General features: G+C 47.7%; 11 protein-coding genes across 11 annotated transcripts; 5 read left to right on the plus strand and 6 right to left on the minus strand.

The window, feature by feature from the left end:
* Positions 1-252: 252 nt before the first annotated feature.
* On the plus strand, positions 253-1656 carry TRUGW13939_06561 (uncharacterized protein; the record flags this gene model as incomplete). The annotated part of the gene is made up of 4 exons (XM_035489712.1): positions 253-372; positions 425-558; positions 624-1078; positions 1136-1656. 4 exons carry the CDS (start codon positions 253-255, stop codon positions 1654-1656), a joined length of 1230 nt encoding a protein of 409 aa, XP_035345605.1.
* Positions 1657-1999: 343 nt separating this feature from the next.
* On the plus strand, positions 2000-2422 carry TRUGW13939_06562 (uncharacterized protein; the record flags this gene model as incomplete). The annotated part of the gene is made up of 1 exon (XM_035489713.1): positions 2000-2422. One exon carries the CDS (start codon positions 2000-2002, stop codon positions 2420-2422), a length of 423 nt encoding a protein of 140 aa, XP_035345606.1.
* Positions 2423-4475: 2053 nt separating this feature from the next.
* TRUGW13939_06563 (uncharacterized protein) lies at positions 4476-6309 on the plus strand (the record flags this gene model as incomplete). Its single annotated transcript, XM_035489714.1, has 6 exons — positions 4476-4547; positions 4601-4847; positions 4901-4983; positions 5037-5496; positions 5559-6090; positions 6150-6309. The coding sequence occupies 6 exons, from the start codon at positions 4476-4478 to the stop codon at positions 6307-6309; spliced, it is 1554 nt and encodes a 517-aa protein (XP_035345607.1).
* Positions 6310-6655: 346 nt separating this feature from the next.
* On the minus strand, positions 6656-7099 carry TRUGW13939_06564 (uncharacterized protein; the record flags this gene model as incomplete). Its single annotated transcript, XM_035489715.1, has 1 exon — positions 6656-7099. The coding sequence occupies one exon, from the start codon at positions 7097-7099 to the stop codon at positions 6656-6658; it is 444 nt and encodes a 147-aa protein (XP_035345608.1).
* Positions 7100-7524: 425 nt separating this feature from the next.
* Positions 7525-8562, minus strand: TRUGW13939_06565 (uncharacterized protein; the record flags this gene model as incomplete). Its single annotated transcript, XM_035489716.1, has 3 exons — positions 7525-7710; positions 7762-7984; positions 8354-8562. The coding sequence occupies 3 exons, from the start codon at positions 8560-8562 to the stop codon at positions 7525-7527; spliced, it is 618 nt and encodes a 205-aa protein (XP_035345609.1).
* Positions 8563-9085: 523 nt separating this feature from the next.
* Positions 9086-9595, plus strand: TRUGW13939_06566 (uncharacterized protein; the record flags this gene model as incomplete). The annotated part of the gene is made up of 1 exon (XM_035489717.1): positions 9086-9595. The coding sequence occupies one exon, from the start codon at positions 9086-9088 to the stop codon at positions 9593-9595; it is 510 nt and encodes a 169-aa protein (XP_035345610.1).
* A 125-nt stretch (positions 9596-9720) lies between these two features.
* Positions 9721-12267, minus strand: TRUGW13939_06567 (uncharacterized protein; the record flags this gene model as incomplete). The annotated part of the gene is made up of 5 exons (XM_035489718.1): positions 9721-10969; positions 11017-11834; positions 11881-11990; positions 12040-12072; positions 12123-12267. 5 exons carry the CDS (start codon positions 12265-12267, stop codon positions 9721-9723), a joined length of 2355 nt encoding a protein of 784 aa, XP_035345611.1.
* A 1284-nt stretch (positions 12268-13551) lies between these two features.
* TRUGW13939_06568 (uncharacterized protein) lies at positions 13552-14236 on the minus strand (the record flags this gene model as incomplete). The annotated part of the gene is made up of 2 exons (XM_035489719.1): positions 13552-14105; positions 14152-14236. 2 exons carry the CDS (start codon positions 14234-14236, stop codon positions 13552-13554), a joined length of 639 nt encoding a protein of 212 aa, XP_035345612.1.
* Positions 14237-14584: 348 nt separating this feature from the next.
* TRUGW13939_06569 (uncharacterized protein) lies at positions 14585-16834 on the plus strand (the record flags this gene model as incomplete). The annotated part of the gene is made up of 5 exons (XM_035489720.1): positions 14585-14641; positions 14689-14841; positions 14903-15384; positions 15430-15876; positions 15931-16834. The coding sequence occupies 5 exons, from the start codon at positions 14585-14587 to the stop codon at positions 16832-16834; spliced, it is 2043 nt and encodes a 680-aa protein (XP_035345613.1).
* Positions 16835-17033: 199 nt separating this feature from the next.
* TRUGW13939_06570 (uncharacterized protein) lies at positions 17034-18743 on the minus strand (the record flags this gene model as incomplete). The annotated part of the gene is made up of 3 exons (XM_035489721.1): positions 17034-17901; positions 17971-18100; positions 18167-18743. The coding sequence occupies 3 exons, from the start codon at positions 18741-18743 to the stop codon at positions 17034-17036; spliced, it is 1575 nt and encodes a 524-aa protein (XP_035345614.1).
* A 448-nt stretch (positions 18744-19191) lies between these two features.
* On the minus strand, positions 19192-21144 carry TRUGW13939_06571 (uncharacterized protein; the record flags this gene model as incomplete). The annotated part of the gene is made up of 5 exons (XM_035489722.1): positions 19192-19517; positions 19584-19713; positions 19760-19872; positions 19926-20050; positions 20108-21144. 5 exons carry the CDS (start codon positions 21142-21144, stop codon positions 19192-19194), a joined length of 1731 nt encoding a protein of 576 aa, XP_035345615.1.
* Positions 21145-21307: the final 163 nt, after the last annotated feature.

Genomic DNA, 21307 nt, shown 5'->3' on the forward strand with positions numbered 1-21307 from the left:
CACATGAATTTCAACGGATTTTGTAGATATTTATTGATTGATTCAATAAATTCATTAATTCATGCATCAGATTAATTAAATTCATACCAACAAGAGGACTAGCAAACCTGTGGTTAAATGCTCAAGTGACCATTCCTGGCAACATCAGTATGACATAATGTTTGTTTAATGTGGACCGCGTCCAACGACAACAGCTTTTCTCGCTGTACAGCTTTTACTTTAGAATGTCATCTGTTTTCGTCTAGATTCACCATGATACCCCGTTTACTGCGACCAAAATCTATCAAGCCCGTTGCCCCCTTGCTGCAGCGATGCTCTGCGCAGCGCCGGACCCTATTGGCAGAAGCCACCAGCAGTGGTTCTATTCCCAGTGTATTACCTCTACCTCTTTGTATTGTCTAACAACAGTACTGATAATGTCCAGGGAGATGGTGAGCCTTTTACAGTGTCAATTCCCAATGACTCCTACGACACGTACAACATCGACCCACCTCCGTACACGCTGGAAACGTCAAAAAGTGAACTGCGGCAGCTGTACAAGGACATGACAACCATCCGGTAAACCCGACCCCACTCATATATATATATATACATAACATCAATCTTAACACTATTCATTCTAGGAGGCTGGAACTAGAGGCAGACAAGCTATACAAGGAACAAAAAATCCGAGGTTTCTGCCATCTCTCCATCGGCCAAGAAGCAGTTGCCGTGGGCATTGAGCATGCCATCACAAAATCCGATCCTCTAATCACTGCATACCGCAGTCATGGCTTTACGCTCATGCGCGGCGGCACCGTACGCTCAATCATAGGCGAGCTACTAGGCAAACAGGAGGGCATATCGTACGGCAAAGGCGGCTCGATGCACATGTTCGTCAAGGGATTTTACGGCGGAAACGGAATCGTGGGTGCCCATGTCCCCGTTGGCGCCGGTATTGGGCTTGCAGAGCAGTATAATGGAAATCCGACGATGACGGTGGATTTGTATGGCGACGGAGCTGCCAATCAGGGTCAGGTGCATGAAGCGTTTAACATGGCGAAATTATGGAATCTGCCAGTTCTGTTTGGTTGCGAGAGTAGGATATCCTCCCGCTGAACTGTTGACAAAAACTTATTTGCTAACATTGGATCAGATAACCAATACGGAATGGGCACCTCCGTTGAGAGAGCATCCGCCATGACGGAATACTACAAACGTGGACAATACTTCCCCGGCATTCGGATCAATGCCATGGATGTCCTTGCAGTATTGTCCGCTGTAAAATACGCGCGACAACTAATCACCGGTGAGCACGGTGACCATCAAGGCCCGATTCTCTATGAATACGTGACATATCGCTACTCGGGTCACAGCATGTCTGACCCTGGCATCGCATATCGATCGCGCGAGGAGCTGCAGGAGAAGCGGAAGCAAGATCCGCTTGCCGTTCTGAAACAAAGAATGATCGAGTTAGGCGTCAACACGGAAGGTGAAATCAAGTCCATGGACAAAGAAGTCAGACGCTATGTGAGCGAGGAGGTCCAGGCTGCGGAGAAGATGGACGAGCCGCCGGCGACGCAGGATACATTGTATCAGGATATCTTTGTGCGAGGAGCGGAGCCGGATTATATGAGAGGGAGGACCGCATGGGAGACTTATTATTATGCTAGATAAATGAGGGCTTTGAGCCACGGATTTCATATCCCTAACAATGACATGTCATGTGTGATACGTTGTCCCAGACAAACGGGCAAACAATAGCAAGCGGAGATACTATAGGAATTTGGCTGCGTCAGCTCGTCTTTTTTCCAAACATTATGCCAGTTTCCAGCTCAAATCCTATCTATAAATGTCAGCTTTCCTTCCCCATCTTGCCATGATGCCATCCAGATCTCAGTGTCAAGACAACTTCCAAGATATCAGCTTCGCTTCTTATCAACAAAACCATACCAGAGGTTGTACTTTTAGTCAAAATTTCTCAGAACGAGCAAGGACAGCACCGATCCTATCTTGCATAATGGCGGAACCTGTCGGCACGGCGCCTTCTTCTGAACCTACCCCAGACCCTTCCCCTGCAGGCTCAGTAATTCCTATTGCAGAACATATCAAACACCAGCATCCCAAAAGCACTCCTCCACACGAGGACTGGACATATGTCGATTTCGCCTTAATCCAGGACAAAGTGCTTCGCCACCTACATAGAAAACTAGGAAAAGACAATGTGACAAGCTTGCGGGTCCAAATAGGGTACCGTGACACGATTGGGCTCGGAGTTATCGGGATTGTACTCAAGGAGAACATAGCGCACAACTGGGTGACGCTGAATAGCGACATTGAGACTATTGCACGGCATAACTTGAGGAAGGAGAAGCCGGGGTTTGGCTTGATCCACCTGGAAATTTCATATCAATTGTTACCGCCTGTGCCTTTAATCCGTTGATATACATGGCTAATGTTAACTAGATTTTCAAAATAATATCACAAATCTTCCATATCAGCTTTTCCACAACCTGTGGGCATTGTAGTTGTACTTGATTCTTTTTGTCCGCCAATTCGTCCGTCACGGAAATGGAAATGAGAACAGCCGAATCCAACTCCACATTATTTCATTCATAGTTCCCAACAGCTCAAGCACTAGTACTAGGAAGTGGGTATTCTTCACTGTTGTTAATGCTCCTACTATGTACATACTTCTAAATGTGAATTGCTTTGTATCCTAAGAATACATAGTGTGCATATTTTTTCCCTTAGCATAAGCGTCTAATAGCCTCTACAAATCAGTTACTCAAAAAAATGTCTCAAACTGACTCGCCAATGCATGCAAGCAGATATATCCACAACCAACATGAGACCACGGCGACTCAATAATACATACTCAATAATACATACGTAGTCGGGACAATTTCTTCAAAAGCCCTGTAAGGTGAGAAAAAGCGCATAATTCCAACTTTATACCAGAAAAACAATGGATAAAATTATTACCAGTTTATACCAAGGGGGTGTCACCTGAGGCAGGCTAAGTAAAGGACTTGGCGGTATAGAATGTACAGAACGGCAGGGATCTACAATGCATCACCCTCTTTTTTTAAAAAAAATTATTAACGTACATATTTGTGTGCATGCTTTTCCTTTTCAATCAAATATGCAGCCACATCCTACATATGAGTGTGTGTGCATGTGTGTGTGATACATCTCATGAGGGATTAAATTGTGCCACAAATATTTATTCTATCCACACAAGCAGTGTCACTTTTAAATTTCTTGTACATATAGAGATGTAGATAGTAGTAATAAATATAAATATATATATATATAAATAAATAAAATAAAAAAGGGTTGGTGATCATGGATATAAACTGCCTGGTTCCCGCTGTCGGGCCGCTGCCACACCCGAAGACGGCAAAAGGTGGCTGTCTTACTCCGAATTCCGTAATGAGTTTAATGCACAGCCAGCTAGCTGCGTGGCTAGTCTGAATAAATAATAATGACAGCCTAGTAATGAAACGAATTCAAGGCATAAACCCTTCTCCCCGGACTTAGGTCGGTTGCGCGCGGATGGCGAAGCAAGGAAGGACGTCCATTCGGATGGCTGCATTAGCAATTGCGCACATAGTTCGTCGTAATGTATTATGTATACACATTTCAATGTGTATAGAACTAAGAAGACGTCGTCCCCGTGTCATGGCTGTCGATCTACCACCTACGTACATCTGGACAATGATACCTGTCATCCGGATAAGAGTACTACAGAATCCCAAACTAAGGGTTCCCTTTTTGGTGTGGTGATTATAAAGGTCTGATGATACCAGTACGGACTCCGGAGTAGAGACTGGGAAGTTGGACCTGGAACTGGAACTAGAAGTGCCATTGTTCATTCAAAAAACAACAAATATATATTTTTGATTGACTGATTACTTGTTTCGTACTCCTGCACTCTCCGGGCTGTCCGGCAAGACCTATCGTCACATCAACTCCCCCACTTATAGCTGTGTGATATTATGGTGCGACATGCTCCACGTTGGCATTTACGCTACCAACGCTGAAGTAGTGATTCATCGGCAGGATGGCTTTGGTATGATCAGCAACGACTTATAAAAGGGTTCAGATAGCCTCCTGGTTTCCGTACATACATATCACATCACTTTTGCTCTTGGTCTTGGGCAGCAAACGATTCCAGGATTTGCTTTCCTTCTCTGGCATCTTCTTCTTTCCAAGGCTTCAAGCCAAAACTGGTTAGAAACCCAGTCCAGCCACCGTAGGATTTGACGATCACCCGTTCGGCCGGGGTAAGAGGAGGTTCTATAGCGATATCCCACGTCGTTAGCAACGATCAAGCCCAACGGCTAGGCTGAGGGTTAACGCACGCAAAGAGTCGCTGGCAGGCATTTTGTTCGAGGTTTTCGACAGAGGTTGATTGTTTGGTTGTTTAATTGACAGAACTGTCAAGACAAGATTTGAAGAGGTGAAAGAAGAAAGAACGGCAAGGCCCCACCATGGCAACCGCAGCTTCTTTCGTCGACGCGGGGGACTTTGGCCATTTCCTGGCCGGTCTTCCTCTCATCACCGTTAGTATCGCTCGCTGTGTCTCCAGTCTCGCAACTTCTTACGCATCCAGCAGGTCGCCATCACCGTTGTAGTTGCATACACAGTGTCCAAGGTCATCTACAACCTATGGCTTCATCCGCTTCGTGCATACCCCGGGCCCTTGCTTGGCCGCGCAAGCAGCTCATACGTTGCTTTGCTAGAGATGCGTGGAAACCTACATCACAAGACCAAAGATTGGCATGACCAGTACGGTGAGGTGGTGCGCACCGCGCCTAACAGGCTGTCGTACAGCTCGGGTCAAGCATGGAATGAAATTTGCGGTCAGTCCATCCTATAGTGATGACCTACACGCACATGCTAATGTTGGAATCAGGTCATCGAACAAGTACCCAGAAAGCCGTATTTGATAAAGACCACGACTTCTTTATTAAAGCACCAAATGGATACCAGAGTGTCGTATGTGCCATGGTCTCTCTAGTCATTTATTTAGCTCTAACGTGACATTACAGCTGACGGCCAACGGAGAACAACACCGCCGTCTTCGAAGACTTTTGGCCCATGCATTTTCAGACAGGGCGCTCCGCGTACAAGAGGCCTGTCTACAGGGCTATGTCGACCTTTTTATATCCCAGCTCCGGAAAACCTGCGCCACCGACAACGGCGTCGTTAACATGGTGCATTGGTTCAATTTCACAACCTTTGACATTATCGGTGACCTCGCCTTTGGAGACTCATTTTCCTTGCTAAAGGGCGGTAAATGGAATAGATATCTCTCTTCCATTTTTGGCTTGTTGGAATATAATGCTTTTCATAGGATGGCAGTATCGCTTATACCATTGCCATGGAAACATTCTATTGCCAGAAAACTTGCACCCAAAGACACTCTTGATGACTTTGTTTATCAAGAGCAGATTTCGAGAGACAAACTAGACCATCGAGTAACACTTGACACTGAAAGGCAAGACTTTGGTATCTACCTCCCTGAGCTATCATCCATGACCTATTTATTCAGCACTAATTGGACCTTATAGTATACCACATGCTCAAAGGATCCAAAGAAACCATCGGTCCGGACGGTCTCACTTTTGAGGAAATGGTCGCGCAAGCAAGAGTTCTTATCATTGCAGGTAGCGAAACAACGGCCACTTTATTGTCCGGCATGCTATACTACCTTCTCAAGAATACTTCTGTCCTAGCTCGTCTGGTTGAGGAAATCCGTACGGCCTTCAGTTCAGAGGATGAAATCGATATTACATCCGTCGCCCGGCTTTCGTATCTTCACGGTGTCCTTGAGGAGTCTCTCCGCATCTACCCTCCCGTACCAAATTCTCTTCCCCGTGTAGCTCCTCCAGAGGGAGCTGTTATCTGCGGCAGATTCGTTCCTGGAGGCACGTCCCTCGGACTTCATCACTGGACAAGCTATCACTCTGAGAAGAACTTTTTCGAGCCAGAAAAGTTCCATCCTGAACGATGGCTCGACAACGAGGACCCCCGCTTTAAGAACGACGACAAGGACGCTTTCCATCCATTTTCTCACGGCCCAAGAAATTGTCTCGGAAAGAAGTGAGTTATAATCATCTGCCCCTCTGTTTCTTCCACACGCTGACATCAAATGTAAAAAGCCTCGCTTATGCCGAGTTGAGATTGATCGTGAGCAAATTCTTCTGGAATTTCGATGTCGAGTTGCACCCCGAAAGCGACAACTGGGAACAGCAGGAAGCGAACGTGCTTTGGAGAAAGAAGCCGCTGTATGTCAAGTTGCTCGAGAGAGAAAAGGTCTAATATATGGGTAAATGTAGGAACTTCTTGTATTGCTTATCTGATTTTTGTTTATCCTTGAATTCGAAGGCTTTGACTTGTCTCAAATTGAATCAATGCACTTGTGCTGCGCTCGATAACCTACTGCTAAGGGGTATATTCATATGTAAACCTAATAAATGCTGCTCGAAGAATACGTTGGTACAAGACAATAGTGAAGCCATGTCATGGTGAATACCATCGTCGTCAAACTCAAAGTGAAAAAGAAAAGAGAGATAACCCTGTCTCGGGAAATATTAGAGCCAGAGCCCGTAAATAATGGTGTCCAAACTGACCGGAATAACAACCCAAACAAGCGGATCGTTCCCCGTCAGTCGTTTGCAATCTCAAACCTGACCTCGAAAACCAAGGTACTCCGTGCCACACTCTTTGCCAACAAGGCCCTGATCTGTCCTTCCAATTCACACCAGTCCAGCACCGTGGATGACTCCACCACAATTACCACGCACGGGGTAACGCAGTCCTGCCAGGGAATTATATTGAACCTAGCATCCCTCAACCTGCCGCACAACGAGCCCCTGAGCAGGGCTTTAAGACTCTCGCCCACCGAACAAAAGATCTGCTCCCGCAGCTTCTCAAGCTCCTGCATACCACCCAGGCATGACTGTGGAACCAGTGGGGGGGTCCCGCGGTGGGCAAGGTAGATTTCGATAGGGAGGATGTTGGGGAAGAAGTATGCCGGGTTGGGTCGTAATGCGGGTTGGGTGAGGTGGAGTTGTTGCAGTTTTTGGACAATGTCGTCGGTGTCGCCCATCTTAAGTGTTGTTATTGTTCTATTGGTGATGGAATAATGAGGACTAGAAGCAGAATATGGCAGTGGTTCCAGTGGTTTCATCGCCGGGTGGGCTGAGCGATGGTATTGAACAAAGGAATGAATCGAGTCTTTTGATCGGTTGATAGTTTGCGAGAGAAATAATTGTTGGGATAAAAGAAACTTGATGTCGATGAGTTCAAATGTTGTTGTCAAGAGTGAGAATGGATGGAGGAGAGGTACGGCGCTCAAAGATGAAGCGGCGGCGACGGCCGGTGGCAGCTCCTGCCTCAATAAAACCGTCCAAACATACAATTTCTTTCATTCTTGCTATTTCTTTCTTCCTCTACGACTATAACTGAGATCTCAATATGGTATACCTGACACCAAACATGAAACAACCCGCATACTCCTCCTCCCTCTTGGCTCTACGCTGGATTGAGGCGCATCCGGGCGATACACTGGCGTCCTTCTCGACGAAGATCTTTCATTAGCATGTCATAACGATCATCCGGATCCTGTCCAGCTGGGAGGTTTTGCCCCCACAGCTGCCTCTTCGTTATTTTGATGACTTGCTGGTCGGCCACTGCAGACGGGGGCTCTGGGAAGATGATCTGAAGAGCATGAGATTCAAGACGTCAAAAAAAATCAGACTGCTAACATACCTCTTTCTGGACCGATCTAGGTTGGTCGTTTTCATCGCGTTCAAAAACCTCCACGTCGCCGGTGACTCGCTCGTCGCTTGTACGCGTCCACTTGACAATAATAACCATCTGTACATGTGGTCGACCCCCAATCAGCCAAACACGCATGTCCTCATGCAGCTTTTCTCTGGTTTCACTCCATCCGCTCTCGACAACAATTGTTGGCGTGGGGAGTATGGTGGGTCTAAATGGCCATACAACACAGTCTGGTTCTTTCTTTAAACCTTTGTACGGTGCTATGAAAGAGGATTCATCTAGTGCCCTCGCTTTGAATTAATAAAAATCCAAATGCAAAAGAGAAATGAAAGAAGGGGCCAGCATACTCGGACTAGACATAACGCCAAGGCTAGACCAATCTTCCCAGGAGAGAAAGTTTTTTCCAAGACACGACATGAACCAGTTTGTAAAGCATTGGTGGATACTGGATGGCAATACGAAGATCGATAAAGTCTTCAATAGTGAATTCCAACAATAGCTGACGGGGGGTTTTGTTGGTTTTTGAAAAGAACGAAAGAAAGAAAGAAAGAAAGAAAGAAAGGGAATGAAAATATACCGATGAACGCGGTCTTCATTGTTTTCGTCAAGTTCTTCGATAACTTCATATGCGGTATCCTGGTCGACGTCCGAATACTCCAGGGAGCATTCCTCCTCGCCGTGCTGTTGCTGGTAATAGATTTGCCGGATGATTGTCTCTGCTTTGAGAGGACCATTAGATATAGGAATCACTCGACCCGCCATGGTTTGTTGGTTGGTTTTCGACATGTTGAGAGATTTGGCCAGATGAGAAATGAATCGTGCCGTTAATTTTGTGTCGACATTTTTACCATCGGATTAAACGATTATGTCAACCCACGCTAACATATGTTTTACACGTCATTTAGAATCTTATACTTGGTAGAGCTTAATACCAGTGACGGGAGCTGTTGCCTGTTGACGCGGCTATTCCATACTCTTCAAAGAAGCTTGGCATGAGTCTCATTTTATTTTTTTCTTACTATGCTAACCTCTAACCAAAAGTCATTATCAGTCAGTCTTTACATAAAATATAATAAACCTCGACGGTGACTTTGTTTAACGACAACATTGAAAAATCTACTTGTGAAAGATGGATTTCACCGGCTGCGTTTTTCCATTTTACACCTGCTCATTCGATAATAAAAATGTCTCTTTCAGTCATTTCCCTTCTTGTGAACATTTTGATCCTTTTGGTTATTACAGCTGACATTAGATATAAGAATCGACCATCTCATAGAAATCACAGTAATCCATCTGAGATATCTCAATCATGGCACCACGAAAGATGGTTGGGATGCCCAAGCGAGGAGAAAAATTTACATCTCAGAATCCCTTGAATCTAACTCCAGAGTATAACAATGGCCAAGATGCGCCTAGGCCTGTCTCATCAGAAACAGTGACACCTAACCGCGTCCCTCTACTCACCATTGAAGAATACATTCGCGCCAACCCACACCCTGTCCGAGATCTACACAGCAGCCGACTCAGTTGCACCGACGCTCAAACCCTCGCCTACAAACGCCAACTAAACGACTGCCACGACGCAGTCATTGCCTTGTTACAGGGGAACCTGTGCGCTTTTAATATGTATTCGCGTTACGAGGACGGTCAGATCCACAAGGGTAAGATTCTGGCTACTTTAGTTATTCATGTGGGCCCTGGAGCGAAATATGACTGGGCGACGATCAAACGTGGCATTGAACAGAAATTTGAGGGACTTGGGGCGTTGTTTAAGGATGGGTGGGAGCTTATGCATGTCGATTTTGAGGTTACCTCGTAATGGGTATGGTTGGGTCACGTTTCTGGATGTTGGCATTGTAGTTGAGTCGTATCTACATTATCATCATAGCAAGTAGCATAAACAAACAATAGTTATTCAATCTTTCTGAATATACAAATAGTCATCTAGAATTTGTATGCACCTATGCTAGGAGGCAAATCCTCAACGGCTGTCCCCCATGAACTCTCGTCAGCACCTGTAGTGATCTCAAGTACACCGCCCTTCTCGAAAAAGGCATGCTCGATCCAGTTCTTCGACCATGCTTTTCCATCTCTGGTCACGTTCTGAATGTAGATATTTGTATAACTAGGATCGAAATTGGGATTGCGGATCGTCGCCACGTTTCCTGTAATGCCATGCGTAATGTTTACCTCTTTGAAGAACGGAGAGCTGATCAGGTACACGTCTTGTCCATGAACCGGCCACAGTCCAATCATGCTCAACGTCGAGAACGATCCCATCGCTCCGCTATCGTCGTTACCGGGGATACCAGAGATTGAGGTATTGAATTGCGAGGGGATATATGCATGCGCCTGTTTGGCTGAAAGACCTGGTCGTCCGGCATAGTGGAATTGATAAACTGTGAGGAACGCTTGCTCGTCTCCGACATAAAGCAGACCAGAATTGTGAAAGTATGTCAGTCGGTCGACAAAGTCCTCGCGTCCTCCAAGAGTCGTAATCAGCGAGGCCATGTCCTGCGGAACATAGAATGTGTATAGCCAGGTACTTCCTTCGTATGTCTCATGGCCTGCCGGGTTGAGGTAGCACTCTGGAAAGTCGAGCAAAGGTGTACAGAGTTGCGGGTTTTGGTAGCCCCATGTACCATTTGCGTACTTGACCTGCAAGAAGCCAGTATACCCAAGAGACGTGGTTTTGGAGTCGAACATGTTGTTCCAGTTCGTCGCACGCTTGATGTACTTGTCGTGGTCGTCAGACTTGCCGAGTGCCTTTGCAAGAATGGCAATGCAGTAGTCATTGTATGCATACTCGACCGTCCGAGAGATACTCCTCGTCAAAAGACCCTGGCCGTGCGGATCAAAGTCGTCGGTGGGGATATAGCCTAGGCTTTTCCAACTGGCAAGGCCACCGCGGCCTTCGACAGCCCAGTTAGCAGGCTCGACTTCGGCGTCTTTGACGACAGCTTCATATGCGGTGGCCCAGTCAATATCGGTGATGTTTTTGAGGTATGCTTCGGCAATCAAAACGTCGGCATTGGACCCGCCCTGTGTGTATCCTTTGCACAAGGACATGCGGCAGTCGGGGAGATACCCTTCATGGCGGTAAATATCAACTAAGCTCCGAATCATTCGCGACTGGGAATGAGGGTCAACAATAGTCAAAAGTTGATGGATGCTGCGGTATGAGTCCCAGATACTGCATCTATTAGCATTGTCATTATAGCATCATGCAAATCAGCTTACCAGTAATAACTGTCGTAGTACGGTTCACTGCTGTTCCAGAGAGGATTCTCTCCGGTATAGTCCTGAGGGCTCAGCATCGCCCTGTACGCACCGCTCCAAAATACCGTTTGCAGGTCGGTTGACACCCCAGTAGCATCGACGCTGATTACGCCCAGCTTCTTCTTCCAGATATTTTGGGCTGCCTTCTTCGTAGAACCAAAATCGAATTTGGGAATCTCCTTCTCGCCATTGGAGCACGCCTGCTCAACGCTGATGAAACTTAGTCCAACCCGGGCAATGACAGAAGTGGTTCCGGCTTTAAAGCGGACGAATGCGCCCGCCGAGAGAGAATCGTTGTCATTGACGCTGTCGTCCAGCGTTTTCACAGTCTTGGGCTCATTCCCAGCTCGGTTGTTGACGAATACACCAGTATCGTGAATGTCGGCCCCCGAAAAATCTGCACAAAAGTGAAGGTCATAGGAACCAATGCCGAAACTTGGAACAAACGTTCCAGAACCAGAGACACGACCAGAATCCGGGTCTACCGATGCCGTGCCATTCGACCTACTAAGCGGCAGATCGATCAAATCAGCGAAAATCATAGGCGCAGTAGTCGTGTCTTTGGGGAATGTAAATCTATATAGCGCAGTGTGGTTCGTCACAGTGGCTTCTCCCTTGACTCCGCTGTCAAGGTCGATGCTAAAGTATCCGGGCTGTGCGACAAGAGTCTCATTGCTAAATCCCACCGATCTGTTCTGGATCCGGTAAACACACTGGTTGAGGTCGTCTCCAGGGCATCCTGGGTTGGCGAATAAAGGAAAGTTTCCGAGCGAGGAGGCCTTGCATCATTAGATTACAGAAGTCAGTTAGGAACATATCACTTACACCTCCAGTTCCCGAGTCATGCATATGGCTGAACCCGGTAATGCTACTACTGTCTGAGGCGAAGCCACCTTGGTTGTCCGCGTTCGAATCGGCAACTGCCTTGGCCATGCCTGGAGAATATGAGCAATGCAGTGTTGCATACATAAATATAACACTCACCAAAGGGCAGCGAAGCGCCAGCAAACACATGGCCTATTGAGTTAATTAGATGATTCCTCTAGAGCGAGTAATTCTGCGCTGACCTCCATTGGCGCTTCCTATCAACGGATCTACATAATCCAAGACGTTGAATGACGAATTCGAGCTTCGCTGGTAATTTCTTTTGGCCTCTGCGACGCCACAGAAGACCACAGAGCTAGCGACGAATGCCTGCGTGACTGCTTTCATGATGCTGAAGCGCTTGGCGTTGAGCTATTGGCATTCACGGACCACTTCGGACAGATCTCAGTGCGGACAGGAACCGGTATTTATATTCTTTCGCCGGATAATTAGGCCTAGCATCCTAGTGTTACTTTAACTGAGCGCGCCAGGATCGACATGGTAATTAATTAGCTTCATCGGCGCGTGGAGTTCTCTCCACCCCGTTAACATTCCAAATCGCGCCGCGCCGCGACTCGGCTTGCCATTGGCAGAAGTGGAAGCTCTCCGATATCTATTCGGAACATGTTTGTTTCAATTGTGACTGGCAAGATTGAAATCACGGGCTTTGAGCTGAAAAAAGACTGCGTTCCCCGCGTTGATCACTGCCGGAACCTTTCGAAATGGCTTGAATAATAGTGTTTAACTTTCTCCTGTTCCAGCGTAGTCAGGTACTGCATCCTATTTCCGGTCAAGTGAGCCCAGTAGTGGCGAGTCTAGCATCTAGCTCGGGGAAATTTCAGGGATGTTGACGCATGTCCAAGGATATACGAGGGGAAATACCTCATCGGGACGGACTGACACGTGCCGGATAAAAGATCACAGCAGCATTGCAATTAAAATTAAGTAGGTTTGACGAGCTCATGGTTTCCAGGTTTTTATCAATTATTCCCAACATGCCTAACAATACCGCAAGACGCTGTGCCTGTCGATTGTCGACATCGGGGTATATACACGGCCTCATTCATAACGCGTAGTAGTCGAGCGCCACAGATCCATAACAATAACCCTATGGCGACCATTGGTACAAAATTTCTTGAGTAACATTCGCGGCGTTGGAAAGATTTCATTCAATAATGCGTTACTAGGATGCAACGATGTCACATTCCCCGCACTTTTGTCACTGTCTCGCTGACGAGTGGGGCCTCTGAATTTTATCCAGGAAACTAGGATCAGATGAACAGTATAGAATGTTCTCAGTCGAAAGGAATAGGTTCCGTTGGTGTGTCTTCTCGCATTCACCTATAGATAGGCTTGATTTAATGGAATCACTGCAATGTCAAATTTCATGACGAGCGACAAAACTTGCGGATGATTTTGCGTTCAATCCGAGGTGAAAGCCGAGTAGAACGTTGCGGTGAAGCTGCAATAAAGGTATTATGTAAAAGTCAACAGCGCTGTGAGCAGTGCACTGGATTACGTCGTCGAAATATTTTGTCGTTTCCAGGCTATGGACGATGGAGGTAGATTCGATTCAATGCCAAGGCATCAGCCCCATTTCAAACAGATTATCTAGGATTGCTGGGGATTCGATTAAAAGGCATCGCTAATGATGCGATCCCAAGATTTCTCGGCAGCATCCAATCTCTGGGCTTCCACTGCTTCAGAGCCATGTCCATGAAAAACAGGTGGGCTTCGTAGTCGGTCATAAGTAGAACTATCATGAATCGGAGGTGGTCGTTGGCCAGTCTTCAGCCGCTGGTTCTCCTCCTGGAGCTGTCGATTCTCATTTCGCAGCTGCTCCAATTCCCGAGCTGTCTGGGACTGAAGGTCGGCCTGGACGATCAACTGCTGCAATTGAAGCAGGAAATCGGGGGAGAAGGCCTCGTCGCCTGCAGAGTAGTGGCCGTGCCTGGAGAGAAACTGCTTTGCGTGCTCGCACGAGAGCTGGTCTGCTGCTGGCGAGACAAGACGAGATGCTTCCTGACGCTGCTGGCACGGAGGGCACGACCACGAGCCCGCGCCTTCCTCGCCTGGCGGTGCTGGCAGGCAGGCCACGTGATACGCGCGACAACAGGTCGCGCAGTCGAGCAGGTTTCCCGGTTTGCGGCACCTCGAGCAGATGAAGTTGTGCGGCTTGCCAGCATCTGCCTCTGTCAGTGTTGTTCGTCCAAGAAACATGGGAATACTCACTCGCCCATTCATACTCGATGATGCTCCGGCTGCCCACCAACAGCGGGGACCCAACCCGCGGCGTCGACGCGTTCGTGCTGCTCATTCTAATTGAAGTTGCTATCGTCACCCCACTGCTCACTGCTCGCTCCAGTCGACCGACCTCACTAGTCAAGCAGACTGGTAGATTCGAGCATATTTCAGCAAAAAAAATACCTCTACTTGAAACGATTGACTCGAGCAGGCCTTTTAGCACAATAGATCTTTTATTGTGCCACGCTGCTTCGTGGAGATGCTGAGCCGTGCCCACATTGATACGTGCCAAGCGAACGGCTACGGACCAACGGCAAACCCCGAGCCTTATCGATTATCGCTCTCGGCTTTCTCCTGTCGTCATGACTTCAAGAGTGAAATCTTGAAATTGCATCAGTTTTGATATCACCTTCTACTAGTCATGCCAGGCGTTCCGTCAAACAAGGCATGCGATCAGTGTAAAAAACGTCATGTCAAAGTAAGTAGTAGTGCAGACACCCTTCTACTCACTACTGACTCCCAAAGTGTGACGAAGGCCGCCCGAGCTGTCAAAAATGTACCACCGCAGGGGTAGAGTGTCCTGGTTACTCGCAGGATCGCAAATTCATTGACGAAGGTGCTTCTGTCCGCCGTCGCTATGCTCCCTATCGCAGAGGAGCAAAGTCCGATAGAACCACAGTAAGTCTCGCGAGTTATATATCCTTGCACATATACCGTGGAACTGGCTGACAGTTCACAGGAAACCAACGAACCCCCAGTAGTCTCGGATGAAAACATAGACCAAAGCAATATTTCTAGCACCTTTAGCGCAGCATTAGGTCACCAAGCTGACAATTCAGCATCTGAAAATCTTGAACCAATCTCGACAGATTTGAACCTGACGCAGACTGCGGCGAACGAATCAAACATCGTCCCTCTTGGATTGACAAATCCTGGAGCCTCAACCGACCAGTCGCAAATAATGATGCAAACTCCTTCTATTCCCGCAAATGAATCGCTTGGCCCAGTCAACCTGATCGGCCCTTCAGTTCCTTATGAAACCAATTTTGTTTTTCCATGGGAAGCAGGTTTGGGACCAAATTTTAATCAGCAATATACCGGGGTGCCTCCATTATCTCAGAACGAAAACGAATTTGATAATATTTACTCCGAGCTCCTGATGAACAGCGAACGAGAAATGGCGTTTCTCGCAAGGTATTATGTTGAACGCTTGGGACCTTGGTATGCACTCCTTACACTATTGTGATTTCACACTAATTGTACAAGGCTCGATCTGCATGACTCGGAAAATTATTTTACTTTGGATGCTCCAGGAAGGGCATCCCATGTTCCTTTTATTCAGAGCGCCATCTCAGCAGTAGCCGCAAAGCATCTAAATCGCACTGGTGGAATCACGCCCTCAAACGTTCAATCAGCGATAACGCAGAGTTATCCAAACATGGCCAAAGTCGATTGGTCTTTCAAGGCCAGCAATTATTACTTTCAATCCTTATCATACATAATCCAGCTAGTTACGGGAAATCTCGATTTCCAACAAACTGACGTGACAGTTCCCCCAATTCGTATCCTGTGTCAGATCTTAGGTCTCGGTACGGATAACAGAAAGTCGGACATACCAGCCGCTGTAAAGGCCAACCTTGAAGACATCCTATGTGGTACGGTCATTCTAACAGTTTATGATATCCTTGATGCTCCTGGTCTAGAGTGGGAATCGTGAGTAACTTCTACTTTTGCTCTTGTAACGCCCCCGTAACTAACATTCAATAGGCGCTTGTCTGGCATCAACGCTCTATTAGAATTTTCCATGTTCTCGCCTGGACTGCAGACTCAACTCCACACATCACACGTGATATATGCCTCTTTCTGGAACTTCGCATACTTCGACTATCACGCATCCTACGCGAACCGACGACGAACCCAAATAGACCCAAGCAATCTTGATCTTTTTCGGTCTGCCGGGCTACCAATTGACGGCCAGGGCAAAATACAGCTCCGAAATTTCGGTGCTGCACGGCGCTCGCAAGTGGATGAAACATTTTCTCACGGTCTAACGTTTCTTCTCTTGCAGCTGATGAACTTTATTGCCGAGTTCAAAGAAATGCAGCAGGCAACTATGCAATCTACAACGCCTCCTGACATTTCCCTTGATGCCCCAGCTCCCCAATCGAGCAGCTTGACAGCAACATGGCGTCGACTATCACGGGAACTCGAAAACTGGCGCAACGCTTTACCCGATACCTTTAAACCATACCTCCATCTCGAAGACCCCCGCGAACTTTCATCTTCCATTCAGTCCCCTTTCCCCGAACTTGTATTCAGTACTCCCTCTCACGCAGCCACTATCGCGCACTACAACTTTGCGCGCATTATTTTGCTTCTCAATCGTCCACACGATGCGCAAAGCACACCACGCGACCGTCTTCTCGGCTATCGAGAAGTTACAAAGGAAGTCGACGGCTGCCTTCGCGAGATAGGCGGGATTTCAATGGGAAGGCCGCCCACAGCTGTTCTGGCGTATATGCTCCACCCGCTGTTTGTAGTCGGCCAGTGCGATGACCGACCAGAAGCGCGACGGAAAATTGTTGAATTGATACAAGGAATCCGAACCGAGCTGGGCTGGGAAACAGACTACCGGATCAAGCAGTTACATGCAGTCTGGGACCGAAGTTGATTCGTTGACATTTGTTGTACGCTTACGAAAGGATAGATTAGATGAGTTATGATAAGTTTAGCCAGTTGGTGGTGGAACTACATTGAACACATTTTACTTCAAGTATCACGCACAGTTCGTATTATTTTTGCTCGTGAGATGGAGGCTATATGATTAAATATATTACTATACGCACACCAACGTCTTAACGCACTTCCAACTAGTTGTCAGAACTAGGCGGCTGGCCATTTCCAACTTGCCCATTCGCAGTATAGTTTCCAAAGCAGGCCTGTTGATACTCGGCCTCCTCGTGCATACGAGGAACATCCTTCAAAAAGTCCTTGACAGCACAGAACCCATTCACAGCGTCCGCGCAAGACTTGATTCCGTGCACTGGAACAGGGGCATCATTGAGCATGAAGCGAATGTAGTCTGTTGTATCGTTGCTGCTGGACAAATCCGGGTTGACATAGGCGACAGGCGTCAAGTTTTCAAAGGGACGAGTGTCTTTCGACGACGGGCAAGTCCAGATTTCAGAGATGAAGCGAGCGCCAAACGGCGTCATCTTATTGAGCACAAATTTGCGATCAGCGGGTGGCGAGTAGAGGTCTCCAGGCAGACCGTGGTCGCTGTACTTGAAATAGTCAAGGCCCAAAGCCGCAGTCACAGACACAATGATGTCGTCGTGCGACATGTCCAGGTAGAACAGCTGGTCGAGAGGGAACTGCTTCGTGTTGTCGTCGTACGTGTAGTTGATACTGGTGTCGCTGGATTTGATCAGCTTGTGCTGCAGACGCGCAGCCAGTTCCAGCACGTAGCCAATGCCCTGGGCACGACCGCTGGGCGAGCCGAAGCCGTAGTTGCCATAGAATTGGATGTCGACTGCGTACTCAAAGGCGCGCCATTCCTCCTCGTTGAAGAGTGTGCAGAATGTCGAGTCACCGTACAGCGCGGTTTCGTAGGCGCACAGGTTCTGCATCGCATACACGTCGAGACTGGTCAGGTTGAACCCATGGGGGAGGTTGGCTGACAGGCGCTTCAAAGCGTGCTTGGTGTATTTGGGAATGAACACCGCGGCGGTTGAGTCACTAGAATTATGTTATTAGCAACACGAAAAAGAAAAAGGAGCTGTATTTATGCAGCATCACATCACTTACCCCTGGGATTCATCCCCGGGACACGAATCATACGATGCCAAGCTGTTATTGAATGGCTCAGTCTCGGGGATGATGACCAGATCGTAAAGATCATAAGAGCTGTTGGCTCCGGTGTTGCCAAAGAAACCACCTGCGGGAAACCAATTGGTCAGTAAACAATATACCACTGAGTATAAGAAAATATACAAAAACGTACTCAACCACCACCGCGCACTCTCGAGGATACGAGCCTGCGAGGTAGTTCTAAAAGTCGGTTTCGGTCGTTCCGTTCCATTCGGGAAAAGATTACTATAGGCGGCCTGACCCGGCTGGGCGCGGTACAGCAGATTGCCGTATTTACTCCAGAACCAGGCGCCCGACGTGGCTTCGGTTGCGGCGCCACTGACCATCAGCAGATCGCCGCCCATGGCATATTGCCAGTGGTTCAGAAACTCCAAGGGGCCTTTGCCGACGGAACCGTCCTTGTGCTTGGCCGTGTAGTTGCCAACCTTATAGGCAAAATCAAGCATGCTGCCGCCATCCAGCGGGTACGGGGTCGGATACCGTTGCGAATGGCGATGCAGGACGTGGGCCTGCGAGAGTTCGCATCCCAGCGGAACACCTGCTGGCAAATCGAAGCCTGTTGACGGTTTGTACGGACTCAGATTGCCCCAGCTGGTCGTGATGTCGAAGCCAGGGGAACCTTTCGAAGCTAGATCACCGGTCTGGCTGCCAGCAATGACACCGGACGGAACGAGAACTGCCGCCAAAGCGGACAAACTGAGTGACTTCATATCGTGGATGCGTTCAATGGATGAATTGAAGCTGGACGAGGGACAGGAGGGAAATTACGAGAAGATAAACAAAAAAACAGAGTGGAGCCTCAGCTCCCAGGTTACATCTTATCGCAAACAATCGGCCAATCGCAAAGGCCAAAAATCAGCCTTGCCCCACTAGTCTAATGAAGGATTCCCAATTCGGAAATTCGGCACGTGTGCCATTTCATAGTAAATAATATACATGTATAGCGAGGCATTTATTACTACAAGAAAAACAATATTTCAATTTATCTAGGCTACATGGGCACGACTAATGGCCCTGCAAATTTCCTTCGTACTTTTCCCAGAACACTCCCCATTTGTAAACCCTCTTCGCTCTGTTTTAAACAACCCTATATCAGACACTACTACATACACTAATTTTCAGGCATCTTCTTTTCCTCTCACAACCCAAGATATGAGCTTACTGGGCTTCGTTGCGGCCCGTGCGTATACTATGAGATCCAGCTTCATTCGCAGGCTCCGAGCCGCGATGAGACCCAAAATGAGCACTGCGCGAGCCGCTGAGATAGACAGCCTCTGCTCCCTCGGTGTCAGATCCGCACCGTACTGCCATTTCGCCCTTGGCTTTGCGATCGCTGGCCAGGACCTGCGCAAACTTGGACTTTTCGCGGATCCTTGGCCCCTTCCAGTAGAAAATATATATTGGGGCGGTCACAATGATTGCGAGGCAGCCTAGAAGCGTGGTCGGCCATTCGAGGTGCAGCCTCCTTCCCATATGCTCATACACTTAAAAAAAAAAAGTAACTTGTGAGAAGAATGATGCATGACGACGAGGCTAAGGAGAAAGCTTACTCGGGGTTGAATATAAAGCAGCAACGCCGGCGAGGAAATCGCGTGCTAACGCATTACCACCAGTCGCTGAAGCCGAGTAAGGTCCGTAGGCTGCCACCATGTAGTCTATCGTTGCCATATAGATTGCATACTAGAAATTGTCAATAAATTGCCGCTTCCAGTAGAGCAACACTTACATTTGCTATCGCAATCAGACAGGAAAATATCATCGGGGCTATCCAGTGAACGCCAGGCGGGCCCAAACTAGTCCAAGCAAAGCCAAAGAGGCCTATGGTTTCAAGAGGCGCAGCTAGTCACCAGTCAGCTAAATCTTTTCTTCCTTTGCATTATCACAAAACTCACTATAAAGTAGCCAATATAGCCGGGACTCCGGCTGTAGAGCGGTTGGATCCCTCTTTCTAATCTTTGTGTGCCTGTGTATCCAGGGCAAAAACGAAGCATAGGCTATTCCGTATCCGACAACAATCCTGCCAAGTACATCAGCATCTAACGAAAAAAGACATTTGCTCCTATAAATGACCTACGGAATGAATGCAAGCCCAGTTCGAACACTTCCAAACCCCCACTGCTTGTATACTGGCGTATACGCTTGCAGGAAGGTAAAAATCAGGGCATCGGAAAACCCAGACAGCAGAGATAGCCACAGCACAATAGGCTCGCGGATGAACATTAAAAATGGGCGCAGCCACACAATCAAGATCGGTTTCATGGAAAACTTTCTCTTCTCAACCTCACCGATGCTCCATACATTCTCACCCTTCTTGCGCCGTTTCTTAGCCTCTCGTTTAAGCAGAATGCTACAACGTGTTTCTGGCACCCAGAAGTGAATTAGTTGGACAGTACCACCAATGATCAGCTGGATCCAGAAGTTCCAGCGCCAGCTTAGGTATTCGGCTACAGGTCCACCCGCAATCGGGGCAAATGTCGAACCTGCGACAGACGATAGCACAATAAAGGCAACCGCATATTGCTGGTCATCTGGCTCCCACATGTCGGCCACCATTCCAAGAGTCACTGAACCACCGGCAGAAGAAAGACCACCAAGACCTCGACACACAATGATAGTGCCAAAATTGGGAGCAAGAGCACAAGGGATCTGCCAGATATTCACAAAGAATAAGCTGAGCTGCATGATTGGCCATCGTCCGATTTCCTCGCTCCAGGGAGCCCACAGCTCACTTCCAAAGCCGTAGCAAATCAGAAAGATCATCTGACCCACGCGTGCAGCCTGTTCAGAAACACTAAAATGCTTTCCCAGGAGCTTGACCGCATCAGCGTAGAAGCTGGCGTTCCAGTTCATTGAAGTCTGCACCAGAGCAATGACGGATAGAATGACCCATTTCTTCCACCACGGGAAGCGAAACCCTAGCTTGTCATAGACATCGGCCTCGGTAATGATGATTTTACCGTCTGAGCGACGCTTTTCATCATGTACTGTCCTCTGTGCGCCATAATAAGGATCACCCGAGTCTTGTTTCTCCAAATCACCATCGGCGACATGGGCACTAGTGGTGCCATCAGGTATATCACCAGGAACACCATCATGAGCTGGATGGGACATCGTAAAGTAATATAATTATATAGTTGTAGATAAGAACCCGTTTTCGAGTTTCCCTTTGTGATATGGAGTGGGAGACCATATTAGTGAGACTATCTGCTCTGAGCGGAGAAAAAAGCGATCTGGGGATTGAGCGGTTATAATAAGTTTAACATGAGCTCTTCAT

The sequence above is a fragment of the Talaromyces rugulosus genome, chromosome III (assembly GCF_013368755.1).
Source record: "Talaromyces rugulosus chromosome III, complete sequence".
Lineage (NCBI taxonomy): Eukaryota > Fungi > Ascomycota > Eurotiomycetes > Eurotiales > Trichocomaceae > Talaromyces > Talaromyces rugulosus.